At 39.6% G+C, this 19,926-nt stretch overlaps 1 protein-coding gene across 1 annotated transcript in view; it reads right to left on the reverse strand.

Moving 5' to 3' along the window:
- Nucleotides 1-19,926, reverse strand: part of STK4 (serine/threonine kinase 4) — a 48,197-nt gene that overhangs the window by 23,742 nt on the left and 4,529 nt on the right. Inside the window, exons 4-9 of the mRNA XM_074920040.1 lie at nt 18,635-18,749; nt 17,929-18,093; nt 17,365-17,532; nt 16,720-16,857; nt 15,969-16,097; nt 12,987-13,173 (exon numbers count right to left, since the gene is read on the reverse strand). Of these exons, the coding sequence (XP_074776141.1) occupies nt 12,987-13,173; nt 15,969-16,097; nt 16,720-16,857; nt 17,365-17,532; nt 17,929-18,093; nt 18,635-18,749 (902 nt within the window). The remainder of the gene's footprint in view (nt 1-12,986; nt 13,174-15,968; nt 16,098-16,719; nt 16,858-17,364; nt 17,533-17,928; nt 18,094-18,634; nt 18,750-19,926) is intronic.

Below are 19,926 nucleotides of genomic sequence, written 5' to 3' on the forward strand. Positions count from 1 at the left end.
AAGTGATTGCAATGCTGGAGGCCTTGGCCTCGAGACCCGAAATCCATCCATCAAAGCACACTACTAGGTAAACGAGCCTCATGCACTGAATGCTGGAACTACACTGCTACCAACGAGAGAGGCTGGGCTTTTTTCATCCCAGCCAGGTTGCACACACTGCAAAACAGGCAAAGTTCCAAACCTAAACAGCGTTGTTTTACAAGCAGAAACTCATCTTTATGAATAGAATAGCAAAAAAGCAAGGCTTTCAAAGACCACATCTACCACACAAAATATCACATAACTTGCCTTGGGTAGAAGTAATCAAGTTCTACATTTCTTGGGTAGAAGGATTAATTAGTTTGCAAAGCATTTTTGTTTCTTTTTATAAACAGTAAGTTTTCAAGTTTACTGCCCTCGTTTTATTTTTGTAAGTTTTGTGATTTCTCCAAACACACTTTCTTGTTGGATTACTTGAATAAACCAGACATATAGATTAACTATTCAATTCTAGACTGCATTTAAGAAACCTGGGGCAATAAAAAATGGGCAAGGGCACAAAGAGAGACATAACCCCTACATATTAATACTTTGATTTTTAAAAGCAACTCTCATAAGCCTCCCAAGCACCATTCTCAATAGAGTTCACTCATACTGATGGAAGAAGAAAGGATATAGCCAAGAACACAAAGCTTTAGCACAACTAGATTTACATTATTCTCATTTGTCTAAATTATTCTTTAGAACAAGCAGAAGTTAAAAGAAGAGGGAGAATGCTGCTGACCCATTAAGAGCAACAAGCTAGTAAAACTACATTCATAGGGTGCCCACATACATTGGATAGTTGGTGGGATCAGAGGTACGAGCATTCATGTACCCCTTCTTCCTTTAGCCATCACACCATCCAAATCCCTCCTCATGGGATTTAAGTACCATTACACACAAATAAATCCATTCAGCAAACAGATCTCTGTCACTGAAGGAAGAAATGCATGGTCACAAATTCCCAGATTAAGGAAGATCCCCAGTGCTGTTTGGAGAGAGAGGAGGTGGGCTCCAGGAACAGAAGGCAGCTTCAGCTGCAGGGTGGTGACAACAGCACAATAGGGAAGGAAGTGATGAAAAAGTGAGAGAGTGAAAATAATGATTCCTAGTGCAGGCAACATAAAAACCAATACAGGAAGAAAACAGAATTTAACTTCACAGCAAGTCAAGATGGAAAGACTTTCAGTATCTCCAAAGGAAGATTTCTGTAGTAGTGAAACTGGTACAGTATCAGATGCTGCCCAGACTACTCACACTTAAAACTGGCCTGTCCTGTGAGTTATAGTGCCCCTAATATCTTGTAAAGAGTCTAAACAAAGTGGCAGGCTTGCACAGCAAACATGCTTTAACACAAGACCATGACAGCTGCAAACTCAGCTAAAGACTACTCGCAGCTTAATGCCGTTGTGCTGCTCTTTATGATAAAATGCTTTGCAAAAACCTGTGAGCATAATGGAAGTAAGCACTGTAACAATACCTAGTAAAATGTTTTTGTCCTGATAAAACACCATTCTCTAGGCACTGGAGTAGGTTACTCACACTTGCAACATGTATTAGGTGATGCAGAAACCATAGCTTTCAGAAAGCAGAATTAGGGCTAGAGTTAACAGAAAATGGCATCAGAATAGCCTAATTCTGGACAGTGGAAATAAGTTCACTGTCAAATGACATACATTTGAAATAAATATAATCTGTCAGCCAGGCAATCAACCAAAAGTTTAGAGCTTCAGCCAAGCACACAGGGGATGGAGCCATCCTTTGATGGGTTTGTGGGGTCTGAATGATGCAGAGACTCTCCTACAAGAGTCTGGACAGAAGGCAGGCTATCACAAGACAGTTCTCTCACTAAGGACATTCAGCAATGCTTTTCTCTTAAAAAAAATATTAGCTACTCTGAAAACCCATTAAGATTTAATCACCGAATATTATTCTTGCACATAAAATTGCCATCCACTGATCCAGAACTTCCCTGGCAGACTCTGATCCTCAAACAATTGTATGAATTCCTCAGTCAGCTATGAGATACTTTACGAAGTTATTTGTCTACAGACCTGTTAAATACACAGCAAATTTCCGCAAAGTATGGGAAATCTTGGCAGGATATTTGAGTTGTGATACTGAGAAAAGTGTGGTTCTACACAGCTTGAAATGTCATGATGCATTTTGAAAAAGCACTGCATCGTGCTGCCTCTCCAGGGTCAGCTAAAAGCTTAGGCATGAACTGAAGTGCTTATACTTTTGCACCATGACAACTGGAGCAAAGACAAATTATTCTACCCCTGGCAGTAGTTCCCCTTTTTTAAAAAACAAAACCAAAAAATTCATCGTACAGAATTAGATCAAGAAAGACACCTTCAGACAGGCTGCGTGAAGGTCAGTCAGGGAACACGTCTGAGAAGTGAACAGATTTGCTGTTGGGAATAATTACTGAAATACAATAGCAATCCAATTACTGCTAAGTGATAAAACATTTATTTAGAATGAAGTAAATACACACCTTGTATTCCGCTGCAGCCCAGCCTGTTTGAAGCAGGAGGTAAGTTATTATGGGCAATTGTGGCAATATTGAACACCAACAAATTTTTTAGAAATAGAGAAGTTTGTAACTACCTAGGCTAATCTATACACTGCTTACTGACAGCTAGCCTAGGTCTCAGTAATTCAGGCCTCCTAGGAAAAAAGAGAAAATTGAAGTCAAGCTTGTACTCTATGTTTTGAAATCAATTGTTTGCAGCACAGGAGACTTTGAAAGCAAGTGTTTCACTTCGGTGACACTGGCTTATTCAGTTCTTTTCCTTTTTTTTTTTTTTTTTTTTTTAAATTAAAAAAGACTGTTCACTCATACCAGACCTTAATTCAGAGTGTCACTTAAAATAATCATGCTCATTTCCCCACATCTTGTATTTTACCAAGAACTGCAATATTTGTAAATGACTAGTTATATCAACTGAACAACCACATATTGTAGCATCACTGAATTATTGAAAGGCATATCCAAACCCAAGCTTTATTTAATAAAACTTCTGTTTCCATGCAGAAATGAAACAAAGAAGGAAGCACATGAAGTGGTGTTGGCAGTTTATAATACTGAAGAGTCCAACTGGATTTTCAGTTCCACCAGTACAAGTGACCAAAAAGCTGGAGGGCTGCAGCAGAAGGCTGCCGGGACACCAGGGGGTCTCTGTCATGTTGAGAGGGTGGGAGGGAAGGGGAGGTTCAGCCGTGGGGGGGCAGGAGAGGCTCTAGCTGTGGTCTCCCTCCCCAGCAGGCCATCAGAGTCCCACTCTCCCCAGTGAAAGGATGAGAGGAACGGTCTGAACACCAGCAAGGGCAACTCAGCTGAACATAAGGAAGAGAGTTTTCACAACAGATGTGGTTGTGCAACGGAGCAGGGCTGGAGCAACTGTGCAAGGCCCTGAGCAACCGGATCTAACACTGCCAGATCTGTGTGACCACTGACTTGGTCCCAGCCATCACACAGGGAACGGGGCCGATGACCTCCAGCAGCTGCTGCCAAGCCAAGCTCTTCGACTCACGCTCTTCACACCCGCTGTCAGACACCTCTAACCTTGCAGTCACCTTAGGCCTTTCAAATGCATGCAACATTTAGGCATCATTTTAGTACATTTCTACACATCAACGTGTCACACTGCATCTTTATTTAGTGTTGATTTGGTTTTTAAGCTGACTAAAATAGAGATTGCTAGCTGACAAAAAAAATGGAGAAAAGATAAAATAAACTAAAAAATAGCTGGAATACAGATCTAAGATGTCTGAAATTTTAGGTGCTGCTATAATCTCAGTAGGGGTATGCAGCAAGACCGACAGAAATGCGCCCAGAGACAGACATTACACTAAATCAATTATCATCCCAGAGCGACTGGATTTCTTTTTGTCAATGTTGGCACTTAACAGCAGTGTCATCTTTCCAAAGATGATCTGCTATTAATTCAACACAAGAATCACACTGCTATATCTTTAAGATTTTGATAACAGGCAGCTGAAGACAAAAATCGATCACTGCTATTTGGAGAAGCAGATGCTGCTGAAAGATGACACCGCACTAAATGTGTCTGTGCCAAAAAGCATTTAACTTCCTAGTTTTATAGGGTTAGACTAAAATATGAACATTTGACAGAAAGTGAGATCACAACTGTGGCAGAGAAGAGCCTTTTATGATAAGGTCACCCTGTGGTGACAAGAAAGGCTTCACCATGCATTTATTTCAGAACCTAAAGAGTTGCTTATAAGGATGAGCCACGAGAGCTCCCTGGAGCCATTAACGGTCTGCCATTTCGATACGCAGTCATCTTTTAGGAGCTGTATTAATTACACAAATGGAACACCACAGCTCTGATGGAGCCAGTCCAGCTGACTGCAGAACTGCAGGTTTGGGGTAGCTGTATAGGGCCACAGGCACTGGGAAGACTGCTTGTCACACAGCCTGCACGTGGTGGAGAGGAGAAGCCCTCTGCAGAAACCTCACAAGCACTGACCGGTATAGTCATGTTTAGAAAAGTACAAGAACACCAGTTGTGCGTGAGAACAGAAAGGAATGTGAAATTGGTGCGTGCAAAGGTAAAGAATGCTCTAAATTATGAACAAATATCCCCCTAGATTTTGATTTTTAGAGGAGCACCGTGCTAAGCTTACTACTGCTTTCAGTAATAGTGTTACCCTTTCAGTACTGAAAAGTAAAGTCCAGCTCTGTGTGGTACTGTGCAAGCTGGGACAATCCTCACCCAAAGCACAAACAGCCCAGACAAGCCATAAGACACCTGACAAACACAGGCAGGGTACTGCAAGAAGCCAGCAAGGCAACATCAGCAAGAGCCAGTGGCCTCAGCATACTGGATCCTCTCCTCTGTTGGGCTACAGCAAGGTTCAGTTTCAAGGAAAAACTTAAACAACAATGTACTCCCTCCCAAAAAATATCTAAACACTTGAGGGAATTGAAAGGTCAGTCGGTGGCTGACTGCAGTATACAGACCTTCTTACATCAAGCAAACAATAATAAAGAAGGTGTGGAGAGCCTTCAGGCCATTTTTATTTCCTTATGATGCTGCAGAGAAAGTAGAATGATAAAGAAGAAACAGCACAGTCAATTAAATCAGCAAGAGATTTACTTTACTTTTTCCAGCAGTAAAGAATATCCATGAAACCAGATCATTCAGTATCATCTAGTCCCAGAAATCAAAGCACTTATTTTGTTGATTTTGTCAAATTAGCTCTCACAATTGAAAACTGTCAGAAGCTCATGAGCTTCAAAGGATGCCTTCAAAAGAAAAGTGGATTTGCAAAGTCCTTCTAGCTATCTGAACAAGCTTGCTGAGTAATGAAACTAGAATTGCTGCTTTTCTCTAAAACTATTCTTCTCTACTCAAACTTGGCAGCAGAAGAATCCTTGTTTTATTATTCTTTCCTCTTGAAAGAGATTACTATTATCTACCTAGGGTGAATATTCTATAGTCACAAAGCTTGTCATGAGAGAGTAAGATAACCACAGGAACACATTTTGTGTGCTCTTTACTCAAGTCAGTTTATACAGTTAATACTTAAAACACCTATTCTCGAAGCGACGGTGAGAGATTTCCTCCCTTATATCACAAAAATTGGAGCTAGAGTTGTGGCTGGGAACAGTCAGAAGATCATGCTACAAATTAATTTACAAAGAAGGTAATGTAAATCAACAACAATGAAGCGATCAACTACTACATTAGCAATATCAAACTGAAATGTGATACTTGGTACACGTATATGTATTTGACAAGATTTTAAGGAGTCTCCAACCTTTAGAAAGGCAACTGGCCTCAGCTCTGGAGAACACTTGTGTTTACAAGAATGATGTGTCAAGGAGCAACAAAACAAAAAAATTTAAGTTGACTCATGCTAGGAAGTGTCACAAACCCCCTGCACAAGCTGAGGAAGTTCCACCCCTGTGAGCAGGAGGCTGCAGAGATGCAGTGAAGGGCACTCATATTAACTTTAAAGAAAGCTGAGCTATCACTGCCTTTAGTCAGATATAATGCCAGAAAGGATCCCCTGGGACAGGCAGCACAGTCTTTTGCTATCATATACAAGCTTATATAGTCCCTTTCACAGAGGGATCAAGATCTATTGTAAAGCAAATGGTTTGCTTTGTCCTTGCTGTTCTCCTGGAGTTATAAACCTCATTTCCAGTCTGAAGTTTATGGGCAGCCAGTGTATATGCACTTGTTCTTGAGCAAGTCTCAGCTCTTCAGCATTCAAGCCATTATCCTCTACAGCATTCACCTTCCCTCCTTGCCCTTTTCAAATTTTTTTTTAAGGAGTTCTCATATCCAATGTCATCTTTCATTTTAGTGGTCTAAATAAGCATAGATCTTTCACTGACTTCTCACATAACAGGCTTAGTCCCCAGCAGTCTCAGTAAGCTTCTGTCTGCTTTAGACTGAATTATGTAACTTTTAAGACTGAAAATGCACATGTATTTAAAATGCGCAAAACAGTGTCTGATGATTATGTGCAAGCAACACTTCATTAATATTAAATTTCAAATGGAATTGCAGTTTTATTTGCTTTAGGCCATTTCTTAGAGATCACAGATGAACTTTAGCAGCTGGACAACATAATTTGTACAGTATGAACAGGACTGAGTCATTTTATGCAGCAGAGCAGAGAAATGCCAATTTATTCAACCAGAGTAAAAAGTGCTCCATCACTAATGAATTCACCCCATGGCAACACAAGCTGAGATTTCCTGACATTAAGAGAAGACACATAACACTTCATATCTATTGATACTTCCCATAATTATGGCCTATCCAAAACTAAATCAAAGCAGAACATACCTGACAGGTCCTGCTATTAAGAAGGAGCTCCTAAATGGCTGTCAAAAATCAATGGTAGGTATCCTAACTAATCTCTTTTAATGAATATCAGATATTGAAGTCATCTAAGGAGAAAAGTACCACCACCCATCCAAAGCTGTGGTGTATTTAATTGATAACTCTCTGAAAGAGGAGGTCCTCCCAGTAGTGAAAGCTGTTTAAGACCAGGTTATCTCCTTTTGGATCTCTTTTACAGAAAAAGTCAGAAAAGATTGTAACTGTATAGCAGCTTTCTTTCTCCATCACAGATTTTCAGTGGACACCTACATCTTTCACCTCATTAGTAGGAATTGCTAATTTAGTCCAGCAACTATAGTAAGTGACACAGGCAGCAAGATGTGAAGGTGCATCTGGAAAGAAGTGAACATTTCATATATTGCATCATCTGGCTCAGGTTCTGATGAATCTTAATGAGAAACAACCCCATGGACAGGGATGCAGTCTTCAGGTCCAGCACACTATGGGCAACAGCTCCAGCTCCCCAAATGGTGAATAACCAAGTAAGCATTTGCTAACACCCTTTCTACTCATAACCTGGAAACTCATTTGCTTATCTAGAGAGAACAGAAAACAACGTGGCAATGAACATTTTTTTTTTCTGAAGCTTGAAAATCTGCTGGTAAAAATTAATTTGGTTTTAAACTTCTGCAGTTACGGAATTTAAGCATTTATAGAGTTTTCCTCATTCCTGCTCAGGAGGAAAGCTTTCTCCAGGGTTTATTTTGATCCGGTAGGAAGTGAGTTTCCTCTTGGAAGAGATAGGTAGGTTACAGTTTGCCTGTACATGCAAATGCACGCGTATGGGACAGAGATATAGTTATCAAGTGATTTACTGCTACTCTGTCTCTTGGTTGTCTCCCGAAGCATACTGCCTCCTGTATGCTATTCAGGACTCCGTTAGTCATACCTCCCATCTTCCTCAAGACAATGCTTCTGTCCAGAAAAAAACCCCAACCCTACTTTCTATCCCCCACCATCACAAATGCAGGAGTGCTTAACAGTGAAGTGTTAGGAACAGCAAAAATACCTGTGTTAAACACATACACCTCTTTCTCCAATTTCAGTGTCTCTGAGAATATAAATATTAACAGATGATTAACTTGGCCTTAGCATTAAAGCTTTGTCAAATATTCAGGACAACCAAAAGTGGAGAAGCATTCATCTTAGATCCTGGACTTAACTTTTCTTCATACTTCAGTCTGCAGAGAACCACTATTTCAGTTGCTAGCACGCTGCACAGAGGTCCTGTTGCCTACCACTATTCAAAAAGAAAATCAAAACCCACAGCAAAAACCCTACAACAAAGTGAGAGCACATACAGCTCCTCCCATTGCTCAAAAATACTGTCTGCATGTTTGCACAACTTGAGGTTCTTAGACAAACTGTGCTGACCACTGTTTATGTCAAGTTTGCCAGCAAGGCTGCTATTAAAAGTCAGAAAGTAACACAGCTGGAAGAGTTATCTGTGAAGATTTATATTCTCTACACCTTAAAAGTGGCAGTACAATGCTTCTTACAGTTCAAGAAGAATTTAATCAATGTAGGTGTTTCTATAAACAGTGTGTTATTTAGATGCATAATGCTAGGAGTGTTTTATAGTCCAATCTATTTTAAACACAGAACTGTACCACTGGACATTAATAACACTAAGTAGTGGGAAGCTGCTATGAAGAGCTATTGTCTACAGAGAAAACCAGAAGCAAAACACAGTCAATATCTCTGATATACACACGACGGAAATCCTGACAAGATGTGGAGCAGCACCTGCATCAGCTGTTTGGATAACATGCATCGGCACTTTTTTGGACAACTACTGATATTACACCACCTATAGCTACCTCAGCTACATACCAGAAATATTTTATTAAATTACAATATTAATGCAATGACATAAACCTTCTGCCATCAACATTCATTCTGCTGTTCACATTACAGCTTTTATAGTCATTGCTTTAAATGAAAAATCACAGGTTAATTAATGGGGAAAAAAGTTTTCCCAATCTTGGCAGTAACACTTGTCCGGTTTAGGTTTAAGTGTCACCCACTGGGTGTCTCACAAAGCCACCAAGACTAACAAGCTTACTCGGAATCATTTTTCTAACAGGAAATTGCCAAGTTTGCATCTTAGCTCATTTAATTGGCTAATGAAACCCAATCTCCCCTCAAAAGGGGAAATATCTTTTTAAAAGGACACAACCATATTTAGCAGCATGGGCATGGTAAAAGCATAACAAAACTCAAAGCATTCTTAACTGTTGTAAGAATGAAGCCTGGAATTTTTTATTTTCAACATTCACAAACTTATTGAGACTTTTTAACCTGCATATTACATTATCAAGGTAGAGGCAACAGCATTACTAGAGCTTCTGGTCTACCACTGCACCAGATGCTCTACTGAATGCATTCTGCATTAACAAAAACCCCACACCCACAATTCTTCCACTGTCTCCAGATCCCTCCTTCATCTCGACCCAAAAACCAGACAGCTCAACTCACACCACTGCTGGCAGTTCTACATGCTCCAGTGGCATTTTATTTGGTGCTTAAACAACAAAGAGGCACATTAACATAGAAAATAGGACAGACTATAGTACTAGACGAACTAGATCCTATTTCACTTGGCTTTGATTGTATTGCAGTGTCCAAGGAAGGCAATATGTTTATCTGCTTTATTATAAAATCACATTCCAGTCTAAGTCAAAGAGACAAACTCATGCCAAGTTTCCACTATCTCTAAAGACCTACAGCAAATAAAGCAAAAGAAGCAAAAAAGAGTAAAAAAATGCCACACTGTTTACTAACACTCTATGTTCTCTCATAGAAAAAATAAAAAAAAACATTTTTTCAGACATATTAACAGTTCAAAAGTTATTCCAGCTCTCAAGAACAACGGAAATGTCTGTTATTGCAAATCATTGTTCACCCAGAGTTCTTCAGCTACTTCCAAAGTTTTCCTGGAATAGTTTAACTGCAATCCATAAGTAATCTGGTAGCAATCGATTTATAAGTAAAATGTGTCGCAGCGCAATTTAGTATCTGCGGTTTCAGGCAATCACTTGAGTGCTTTCAAAATGCGTAACAGAATGTCATAGTGACATTTTTAATGTTGCCTGAGTATTTATATTGAGTGCCCAGAAAAAAAGCCAAGCAAATAAAAGAATTTAAGCAAACAGAATTACAGCTCAATTGACTACAAATCAAAACTTCCCCTACAATGTAAAATACTGGAATTTAAGAGTGCTTTTCCTCTGAGCTTGAAAAGTCATTAATTGATTTATGCAAGAATCATTTTCAAGGCTATTGGAAGTTGTTTGCTAGAGATTTCTAAGACAATCTTATCTAAAGCATCACATTTCAGTGTCCTATAAACACTTTTTACATTAAAAAAAACCAACCCAAAAACTGGTGCAGACTCAGACTTATTTTTTCAAATTACGAGGAAGGGCTAGAACACAAGCTCAGAAGCCTGCATTTAAAAGGCCCAAGACACCTATGGAAGTTAAATGCTCCTACTAATGCCATGCAAGAAAAATCAGAACTTTTTTATCGACTTAAGACAGGTTTTATTGTGAGTCATAAACAAGCTGCCAAATGAAATATAGACATCTTTAAAAATACGAATCAATGAAGCTTCTTCAAACTCAGTGGTTTCCAAACAGCATTATTACATTTATATTTAAGATTACAAAAAGAACTTGCTCCAGAGTGTTCTGCAGCAGGCTGATGAACTTTACAGTTAAATCAATTTAACTGAATGTTATGAGAACATGAATATGGAAATTGCAAGCTGGAAAATGGAGCTGTAGGCAATTCTCATGAAGGACAAGCTGCTCAAATGATGTCTTACAGTGTCTTACAGTGCATCCAAGAAACAAACACAGAACTGCTCTGTGCAGCAGCCAGAATTTCAGAATTATGTTATCGGGGAAGGAAGAGAAAAAGGTGTAAGGAGAAAAGTTTTAGTCTGGTACAATCATTTTCATTAACATCGGATTCCTGAGAATCAAGGTACAAGTTAGTAAAACGCAGCACAGCCTGCAGCGGAGCGCTGCGTGCGGCTGGGTTTCAGTACATGCTGCTGTGTGAAAGCCATCTGCATGAAAGGGATACCAGTATCAACCATCACTTGCACCCAGGATCTCAGAATGCTTCCTCCAGAAGGCAGAGCTGCTCCAGCACTTCTGCTGCATGCTCAGCTTTGAATACTGTTACACAGCAGCAGCTGAAGAACAGAGTGCTTTTAAGAAATCTGAAGTCTAAGGGCGTTTTAAAAATAAAACCTTGACTTTCTAGTCACAGAGATCTAGAGCTTGTTCTGGAGCTCCCTCTTCAGGTTAAATACTACACTATATTAAAGACATTGCTATATCCTCATAACTGATTCTACTCGAAACGAGAATATGTCCTTGCAAAAAAGGTATTATCAAAGGCATCTCCTCAAACCTCTGTACACTACTTTGTAGAGAGCATTAGATGTTTGAGTTACAAGCGCTGCAATCTTAAAAAGATGATGAGAAGACAAGCACATGTGAAACCCAGGAAAATAAACTGAAGAGGCACTTTACTTACACACCTTTGGTAGCCAGTGCAGGAGCACCACTGACAGTAAAACCTCTGTTACTGTGAAACACGAGATGGAACAATACACACTGATGATGAGAAACTAACAGTGTTGTCTATCTGTAATGAAACTGCAACTTCACTAGGTTTAAGGCTGTTAACATGTCCCACTCTTTGGGTGATCTTTCAGCTACTCTAAGCGTCCATCTGCCTCCTTGCTAGAGCTACTTTGTTCCACAAAACCTTGATGCCTTTACTCCATCGTTTTTGGTTCCACAAGCTGCTACATGGTCTGACACCTCTGCTTTTTAATGTATGGAATCAAGTGTTTGCAAAAAGTTTGGAAAAGTCTTTAAACGGATTCTCCTGAAATGTCACTATCTTTCCACAAGTTCTAGAGGGCCCCCACATGGAAGGAGTTTTCAACACAAATTCCTGAGAAAAGGATTTTTCCAAACTCCTGTTGAGAATTTTTTCCTCTCTTTTTCCTCTCCCACAATAGCTAAAGGTTCAAAATCAGACAGCCAAGGAAGTCTTTGGAAACAGTGCAAGAGCCAAAAGATCAAGCCTTGCCTATGATGGTCATATTTTACTACTGCTGAGCCCCCAATCAGCACTTCCCTCAGTCTTTAAGCAAACATCCATGCTGGCCAGCTGAGTCATCTACGACTACCTCCGCCTAATACTGATGAGCCTGCCCAATCAGTGAGAACAGATTTCTAGAAGAATCCATAATTGAGAAAAGATTCTTCTAGTCATACTTTTCCGGAGAGTCTCTCCCTGCCATTTCTTTAATCAAAGAAACACTGTTAAACCCTCTCCTAGCTCAAGCTGTGAGACCTTCCACAGACTATCAGGGATCAAAGTCACAGCATTTGAAAATCTTACATCCTATGACCAGGCTTATAGGTTTAGTAAACTTTTCTATTTTAGGGTGGAATGGATTTCAACTTGAATGTCTGAGAACAGCAACACACAGTTTGTTCAGTTCTTAGTGATTAAAGTAACAACTAAAGACACACACGAGTTAGCTCCTCCCACTGCATGCCTTGCTGTGCCTGAAACGTGTAGGGTACTTACTTCATAAATGTGACCCTTAATTTGATGCATCAGTTCTGAAACAGACTTGCTGTTTTCAGACACCAGGTTACAGCCAGATCACCTTCTAAAGCAACACAAATTTATTAACCCTATGCTAGTCTCCTTCCTTTACATTCTGTGAAAAAGACAAACAAAAAAAAAGAACCAACCAAAAAACCTTACTAGCTAGAACGAGATCTTATTCAATCAGCACAGAAGCTTGTGGAAATTGTGCACAACTCATCAGCTATACAAGTGCAAAACTAAAAGAACAGCTTGAACCTAGAAAAGGTGTCTCCTCTCTACTGTCAGAGGGCATTGACAAGTTTTAACTCCCTACAACCAAAAGACATCACAATAAGCTACCAAAAATATCAAAGTAGGTTGGGAATACATATCATAGCCCACATCAGGTCCTAAGTCATATTCTAGAAGTTAAAGATGCTTTCTTACTTTTCATGGTGCCCTCCTCCTCTTCCTCTTCTGTGTTTATGACCATTGTGCCCAGCTGGGATTCCAAGGTGCCATCGTGTTCAATCATTGTGTTGGCTCCATCACTCATTGTGTTGACAGCTCTTATGGTACCAGTTTCATCTCCACTTGCCCTCACCATGGTACCTGAATCTGTTTCATCTTCTTCCTGTACAAGGATGCCATAAATACATTTTCACTGATGGTGGCAAAGTCCCATGAAGAATGCCTGTATTCAAGGACACTGGCAATGCTTACTAATTCAGATATTTTTTACAAATACACATAGAAGCAACATTTTGGTTTATGCACTTAGTTCTCTCCCTGTCATCTCCAAACAGGTAATGAAAAGTCTTCATACTTTTCTGCCAGCATGATAAATAAGAGAACAGATTAATAATTAGGAGGAGGTTCTCAATGCAAGTTGTAATTCATTTCTGACTGGTGACCTATCCATAAGAGTAGATTACAAATACTCATTCAGTCATTAGTGTTTCTGTTTATTTTGCAAGCTTTAACAGTTGAACTAAAACCCCTATCTCAAGTGGTACAGTTCACGGAAGAGTCATTACTTATTAGACAACAACAGGTCTAAGTCTGGAGTGCATGTGGCACATTGAAGAACAATTACCCTATTTTTTAGGAATCTGTCTTTAACATTTAGGTAGTTTTACTTGCTAGAAACTTCAAAAGCACTGAATAAAAATTAACTGCATTTGCAAATCTTTAAAAAGGAATGAAATAAATTTTCAAAGTCCAGCCATTTTTTTCAGATGAAAATTATTTCTTATCTTTCCATTTGCTAACAGGCACTAAATATTATATTTCTGAATTAATGCTGTCAAGGCTCAAGAGACTGACTCTGTAGGAAAAACACAAGCTCCTGAAATAAATTCTGGTAGGACACTTCCTGGCAGTTAGTTGCGTTAGCCAGAAGTGGTGTGTGCTTCACTAGGTATATATCGTGACTAAGATTTCATAAAGAACAAGGTCAAAATTTCCACAATCTATTTAGTTTCTCAGAAATGTGGACCAGCTATCCAACTACAAGGCCAGAAGTCACTTTCTAGGTTTACAGTAGAGTTTCTGGGCACCTCACCTTGAATGAGATGCTTGTGTTTTGTTAAAAGGATGAAGTTCACAATTCTTTGTGTGTGACCATGTGCTTACTGATCTGTATTAGTGTTAGAGGGAAAACACAGGTCTCGCATCAAGCTGTAATACTTCATCTCAATGTCACTAAAAGAAGTAAGTACACCCCTCCACATTCTGCTGTTCCATGCATTTTATCTGTTCTGTCAAGGATATCTACACAATTTACTTCCCAACCTTAAAACCAATAGCAAGAGGAGGAAAAAACTACACAAGATGTTAATAGAGGAAAAGTAATTTTATGTGGAGATGAATGGGTGAGAGGAAGTAATAAATTTGTTAGCTACACATCACTTAACAAAGGACTACAGCAGAAATTTCCACAGCACTTGGGAACACTTTTCTGCTAGCAGACATGGAGTAGAGAAGCTTCAGGAAAAAACACACACTGACGGAGACCACTCAACTCCACTACATAGACACCATCTCTCAGCAATGTGACTCCAGATCGGTCAGAAATGAAGAAGAGAGGGTAAGGACAATACTCTCAAGAGTCAACATGACCAGTAAAGTTACTTCCACACTGAATAAATAGACGGTCCTAAACTGAAAAATCAGACAAACAGTGTCTTCAACAAAGATACTGTTGACCATGCTATTCAAGTCTAACCTCTGAAAGGGACTGGCATACAATGCCTTTTGTTGTGCTCATTTCATTTATTCAGGTTGAAGCAGGCAGAGGCTCAAAAAACAGCTTTCAACATGCTTTCCATATTCACATGCTGTAACCACTGAAGCAAGGAGCCCAAACTTAAATTCACAGCAAACCCCTGAACACTTGTCATGCCCTCACCTCAGGTTTCTGTCGGTTGCTCTTGTGCAGTAGAAAGTTTCTATAAGGGGGGTTCTAAAGCACAACAATAGTAAAACAACACAACATACTTATAGCGCATCACAGATAAGGTTATTATTTTATACTAGGAGAGGAATCTAAGACCTGAACATACGATCAGAAATTCTCATTACTGCATAAATAATATAACCAACTGGGAAAATATTATCAAGTCTTTTGCTGCTTTGTAGTCTTATTCAATCACAGGTCTCCAGCTATGCTACAAGCTAAACAGTAAGCCATAGGTGTTGTCTGTCCTGGTTTCAGCTGGGACAGTTATTTTTCTTCCCAGTAGCTGCCGCAGTGCTGTGTTTTGGATTCAGGGTGAGAATAAGGTTGATAACACACTGATGTTGTAGTTGTTGCTAAGCAGTGTTTACACTAAGCTGAGGACTTTGCAGCTTCTCACCCCACCAGCATGTAGGCTGGGGAGCACAAGAAGCTGGGAGGGGACACAGCCAGGCAAGCTGACGCCAACTGGCCAAAGGGCCATTCCATACCATATGACATCATGGTCAGTATATAATCTAGGGGGAAAGCTGGCTGGGCATCAGTAAGTTGGTGGTGAGCAATTGCACTGTGCATTCCTTGTTTTGTATATTCTAATTATTTTGTCATTATTATTTTCCATGCCTTTTCTGTCCTATTAAACTGTCTTTATCAAAACCTATGAATTTTACTTTTTTTTTTTTTTTTCCAATTCTCTCCCCCATCCCACTAAGGGGGAGTCAGGAAGTGAGCAAGCAGCTGTGTGGTGTTTAGCTGCCTGCCAGGTTAAACCACAGCACTATCCCACTCAAATACAAAGATTGAGCAGGGACCAAGCACCGGGTTAAGCAGTCATAAAGTAGAAAACTTGAGAACTAAGTAAAATCCACAGGCAACTGGACAAAATATTGCAGAACAAAACCCAAAGCAGCTAAGTCTTATGAAAGGAGCAAGAGTTTAGACTTTGTACATTGTTACTATTAAATACTCACTGAATTTTCTTCATCATCTTGATCTACTTCACGTTGTTGTGCCTCTTGACGTTTCAGCTTGATATCCATTGCTTCATTAATCAAGTCTCGCAGAATTGACACTCCTTTGGCACTTTTAACAAATGGATGCTAAGAAGTATTTAAAAACAAATGAGTACTGCATCTGAACCAAGATACATCAGTAAACCACTGTTACTATGACCTACTTTCAATCAAAATTAAGGTTTAACTCAATACATTACTAAAACTTAAGTCCAATAATTCTGTTTGGCACAGGAGGGAGACGTCCCACCCTCCAAACAAGATCATGCTGCAAAGGCACTACTGCTGTGAGACCTTGGGCTCATTCCCCTCCTACAACTCTACTTCTTTCCTTAGCAGCTTAGCTGTCAAGAACCAGTTACACAGATCATCACCATGCCCACACCATTCTGAGCAGTCACTTGCATTTAGCCTCCCCTTTTTAACGTTTTAAGAGGAAGTTTTCTTCTTGGAAGTGCTGGTGAGAATTTGAAAGTAAAAACAAACCAAAACACTCTTCCAAAAGCCAAACAACCCAAAGAAAGGGAGCTGAAGTCAGACTGGTTCTTAGAGAAGAACTGAAAAGTTGAAGCGGAATGTAAGACATTTTAAATGAACTATTAAAATCTGTAGTGAGCAGGAGCAGCTAAAATGAAACCAACAGACACGCAGCACTGTCTAACCTAGCAAGCCTTCTCTAGAGCTTACATTCATGTAAGAAAAGGCAGACCTGCAGAAGCTGAGTTGCAGTGGCACGCTGCTCCGGGCTCTTAACAAGACACTGTTTTACAAAGTCCGTAAAATTGTCTGACCAGAGCTCTGGTTTCCGGAATGTTGGAGGTGGGTTGGTAGGAATCATGAAAATTGCCTGAAAGCAGAAGAACATTCCAGATTTCCAAACACAGTTTAAAGCTTTCCAACATTACAACACAAATACACACAGACATACATTGGTATAAAGAACAATAGACATTTCAAGTTTGCTGCTTCTAAGGAGTTTGTGCCAACATTATACACAAATTTGCTCAGAGGAGCCATCATGTGCCCCAAAAGGTGTGAATCTCCTGGTTTTGAGTCGTAAAAATTTGTGCTTGCATAAAAAAATCCCTTTGGATTAATACAGCTGAAAATATGTTTCTTCACACCTGACACAGGGAGCTTCAGCTATGCCTTAAGAGAATCATTATTTTCCTTCCCACACAGATTCTCTTTCTCAAAGACCTATTTTTCATTTAATCAACAGTACAAAGAACTGACAGAAAACAAATTATTTACTCTAAATTAAAAGCAAGATAGCATGTTGATATGTTATTCAGACAGCTATAATAGCAAATCCTTCACATACAGCAATACATTCTAAAAGGCCAGTCCTTACCCTCATAGGATGAATATCTGCATAAGGTGGTTTGCCTTCAGCCATTTCTATTGCAGTGATTCCCAGAGACCAGATGTCTGCAACACAATTATACCCAATTTCTTGAATCACTTCTGGAGCCATCCAGAATGGGGTCCCTATAACTGTGTTCCGCTTTGCCATGGTGTCCTGAGAAGAAAAGCAGAATAAAAATCCAAACAACAGCAATTGTATTAGCCACAAACGCTCATTAATGAATTATCACCCAAATTATCTTCCACTTGCGTGCACATTATTATATTCAGCAAAACTGGGATACGAGGGCTGTAAAGAGGAATTGAAATGTGCTTAACAGAAGTTACAAATATCCTGAAGAAAACAGCAAACGCTATTGCAAACCATTACTTAGGTACAGCAGCTTCCACAGAGGAAGCTCTGCTCTAATGCACTGCTGGTTTAGTGTCTCATTATGCTGACGCAAAGTGCTAAAAACCAGTGTAGAACAATTTTTCAAAGTCTCCACAAGCATGTCACACTCGCAGGCAGGTAAACTGAAGCATATACAACCATCTCGGTTTTACTTACCGTAAGTTGACCTGCTACTCCAAAATCTGCAAGTTTAGCATGTCCCTCTGTATTCAGCAATATATTTCCAGCTTTGATGTCCCTGTGTATTTTCCTCATAAAATGCAGGTACTCTAGTCCTTTCAGTGTTGATTGCACTATTGTAGCAATTTCCTCTTCTGTGAGCTAAAGAAGAGAAGAGTTACTGTCAACCCATCAGTTGCTAAGATGTAACACTATTGTGTTTCAGTCCATTTTCCTGAGGTTCTCTAATTGCCATTTAATTGCCTTCACTAAAAATTACAGTACTAATGGGAAATTAATTAGCAACTTACAGCACTAAGTAGTAGAATTAGATTACAACCAGCATACATATACACATGTACCATATTTTGCATACCAAAATCCTTTCTCAACTAGTAATTCTTATCCTGCAATAACCAAAGGAAGGCAAAGTAGAGTCCGTTATTCAGAATTAGTCTGGGTTTTCAGAAAAGCCAACAAAACAAGATCTGCTCCACTGATTACATTATCCAGAGAGCTGATTACATTGATCGAGTTTTGGTTTTCTGATTTTCAGAGGAACAAAGGAGCTGCATCTCAAGTTATGGCCAATGGTTGTGTCAGGCGTTGAACACCATGAGAATTATGCTCAAACTACTCAGCTTCCTTGAGTAGCTAGATACCCATATTTCCCATTCACACATTCAAAGGCGAACAGACGTACAGTTTTATTTCGTAATCGAATAATATCAGACACCGATCCAGCGCCGCAGTATTCCATGACTATCCACAGGTCTGTGTTCTTAAAATAGCTGCCGTAATATTTCACCACATGAGGACTATGAAATATGAAAAAAGGAGAAGAAAACAAAGGGTCAAATACCAGTAACCAGCATAACTGAATAAGCAAAATACACTGCAGGGTCCCTAAATAAGTTTTAGAAATTCAGCGTTGAAGTGCCACTGAAAAAGCCCTGATGAAAAGCATTCCAAACCAGTCTGAACTTGCACAGGGCTACTGCTGTCCTGCCAAGCCACTTTCCCACAGCCGTGCTCATCTGACCGGCCAGTAAGTCAGCTCAGGGAACTAAACCATCTGAAAATAAATCCTACAGAAATAAGGAGTGCTTAGCCTTCAATCTGGTTTAGCTCCCTGAACCGTATTACAACAAGGTCAGTGCTGTGGCAAGCAAGAAGGCAGGACAAGGGAATGAGAAAGACCACGGCAGTCCCTGGTAAAGCTGCCACAGAGCATTTGCACCCAAATGGAAACTTTAAAAAAGGTCCAAAGTTTGCTGGAAAATAGCTATCATGTTCATTAATGTTCCCCTACTACCACATGCACCTACTTGTTTCTATAATTTAGTCCAGGATGTATTTTAGGAATCCAGTACAGCCTAAGACTCTCTGGCTGCTCAGAAAGCCAACAACCTAGGAAAGTGTATTGGTCAGAACCACCATCTGTCCTCTGGAAAAGGTAAAGCAGAACACTAACAAAAATACTGTTTCTGATTCTGTGGGAACAGAGCTAAGGAACAAAAATGCACTTGGTCTGTTCTCTGTTGAGTACTTTCTAATGAAAAACTGTAAAACTACCAAGTCAGTCACACTGTGCCGTGTCCCTTAACGCCTGCACAGAAAATGTGATGCTCCAGTGATTCACTCCCTCTGCTGTTCATAACTGTAAGATCTCATTTTAGGCCTTACAGTGTTAATATTTAAGAAAGAGACACCTAGCAATGCTTTCCAAGCTACAGAGTAAGATTTTTCAGGAACAAATTATTTTCAAGTTACATTTTGTTATCTGCCATCAGTCACCTTCATTTAAAGATAGTGAGTAAAGTGCAATAGAGCAAGTGACTGGGACCACAGTTTCATACTGCTCATGTAATTTATTTTAAATGGTTTTCCACACCTGAAGCCCATCAAAGCAGTATTTCTTAAGGCTAAGTTCATAATACCAGAAGAAATTAGTGTATTTTAAACTTTCAGCCCAAGACACACTTGGAGAGGTCT

The sequence above is a fragment of the Athene noctua genome, chromosome 16 (genome assembly GCF_965140245.1).
Source record: "Athene noctua chromosome 16, bAthNoc1.hap1.1, whole genome shotgun sequence".
NCBI lineage: Eukaryota > Metazoa > Chordata > Aves > Strigiformes > Strigidae > Athene > Athene noctua.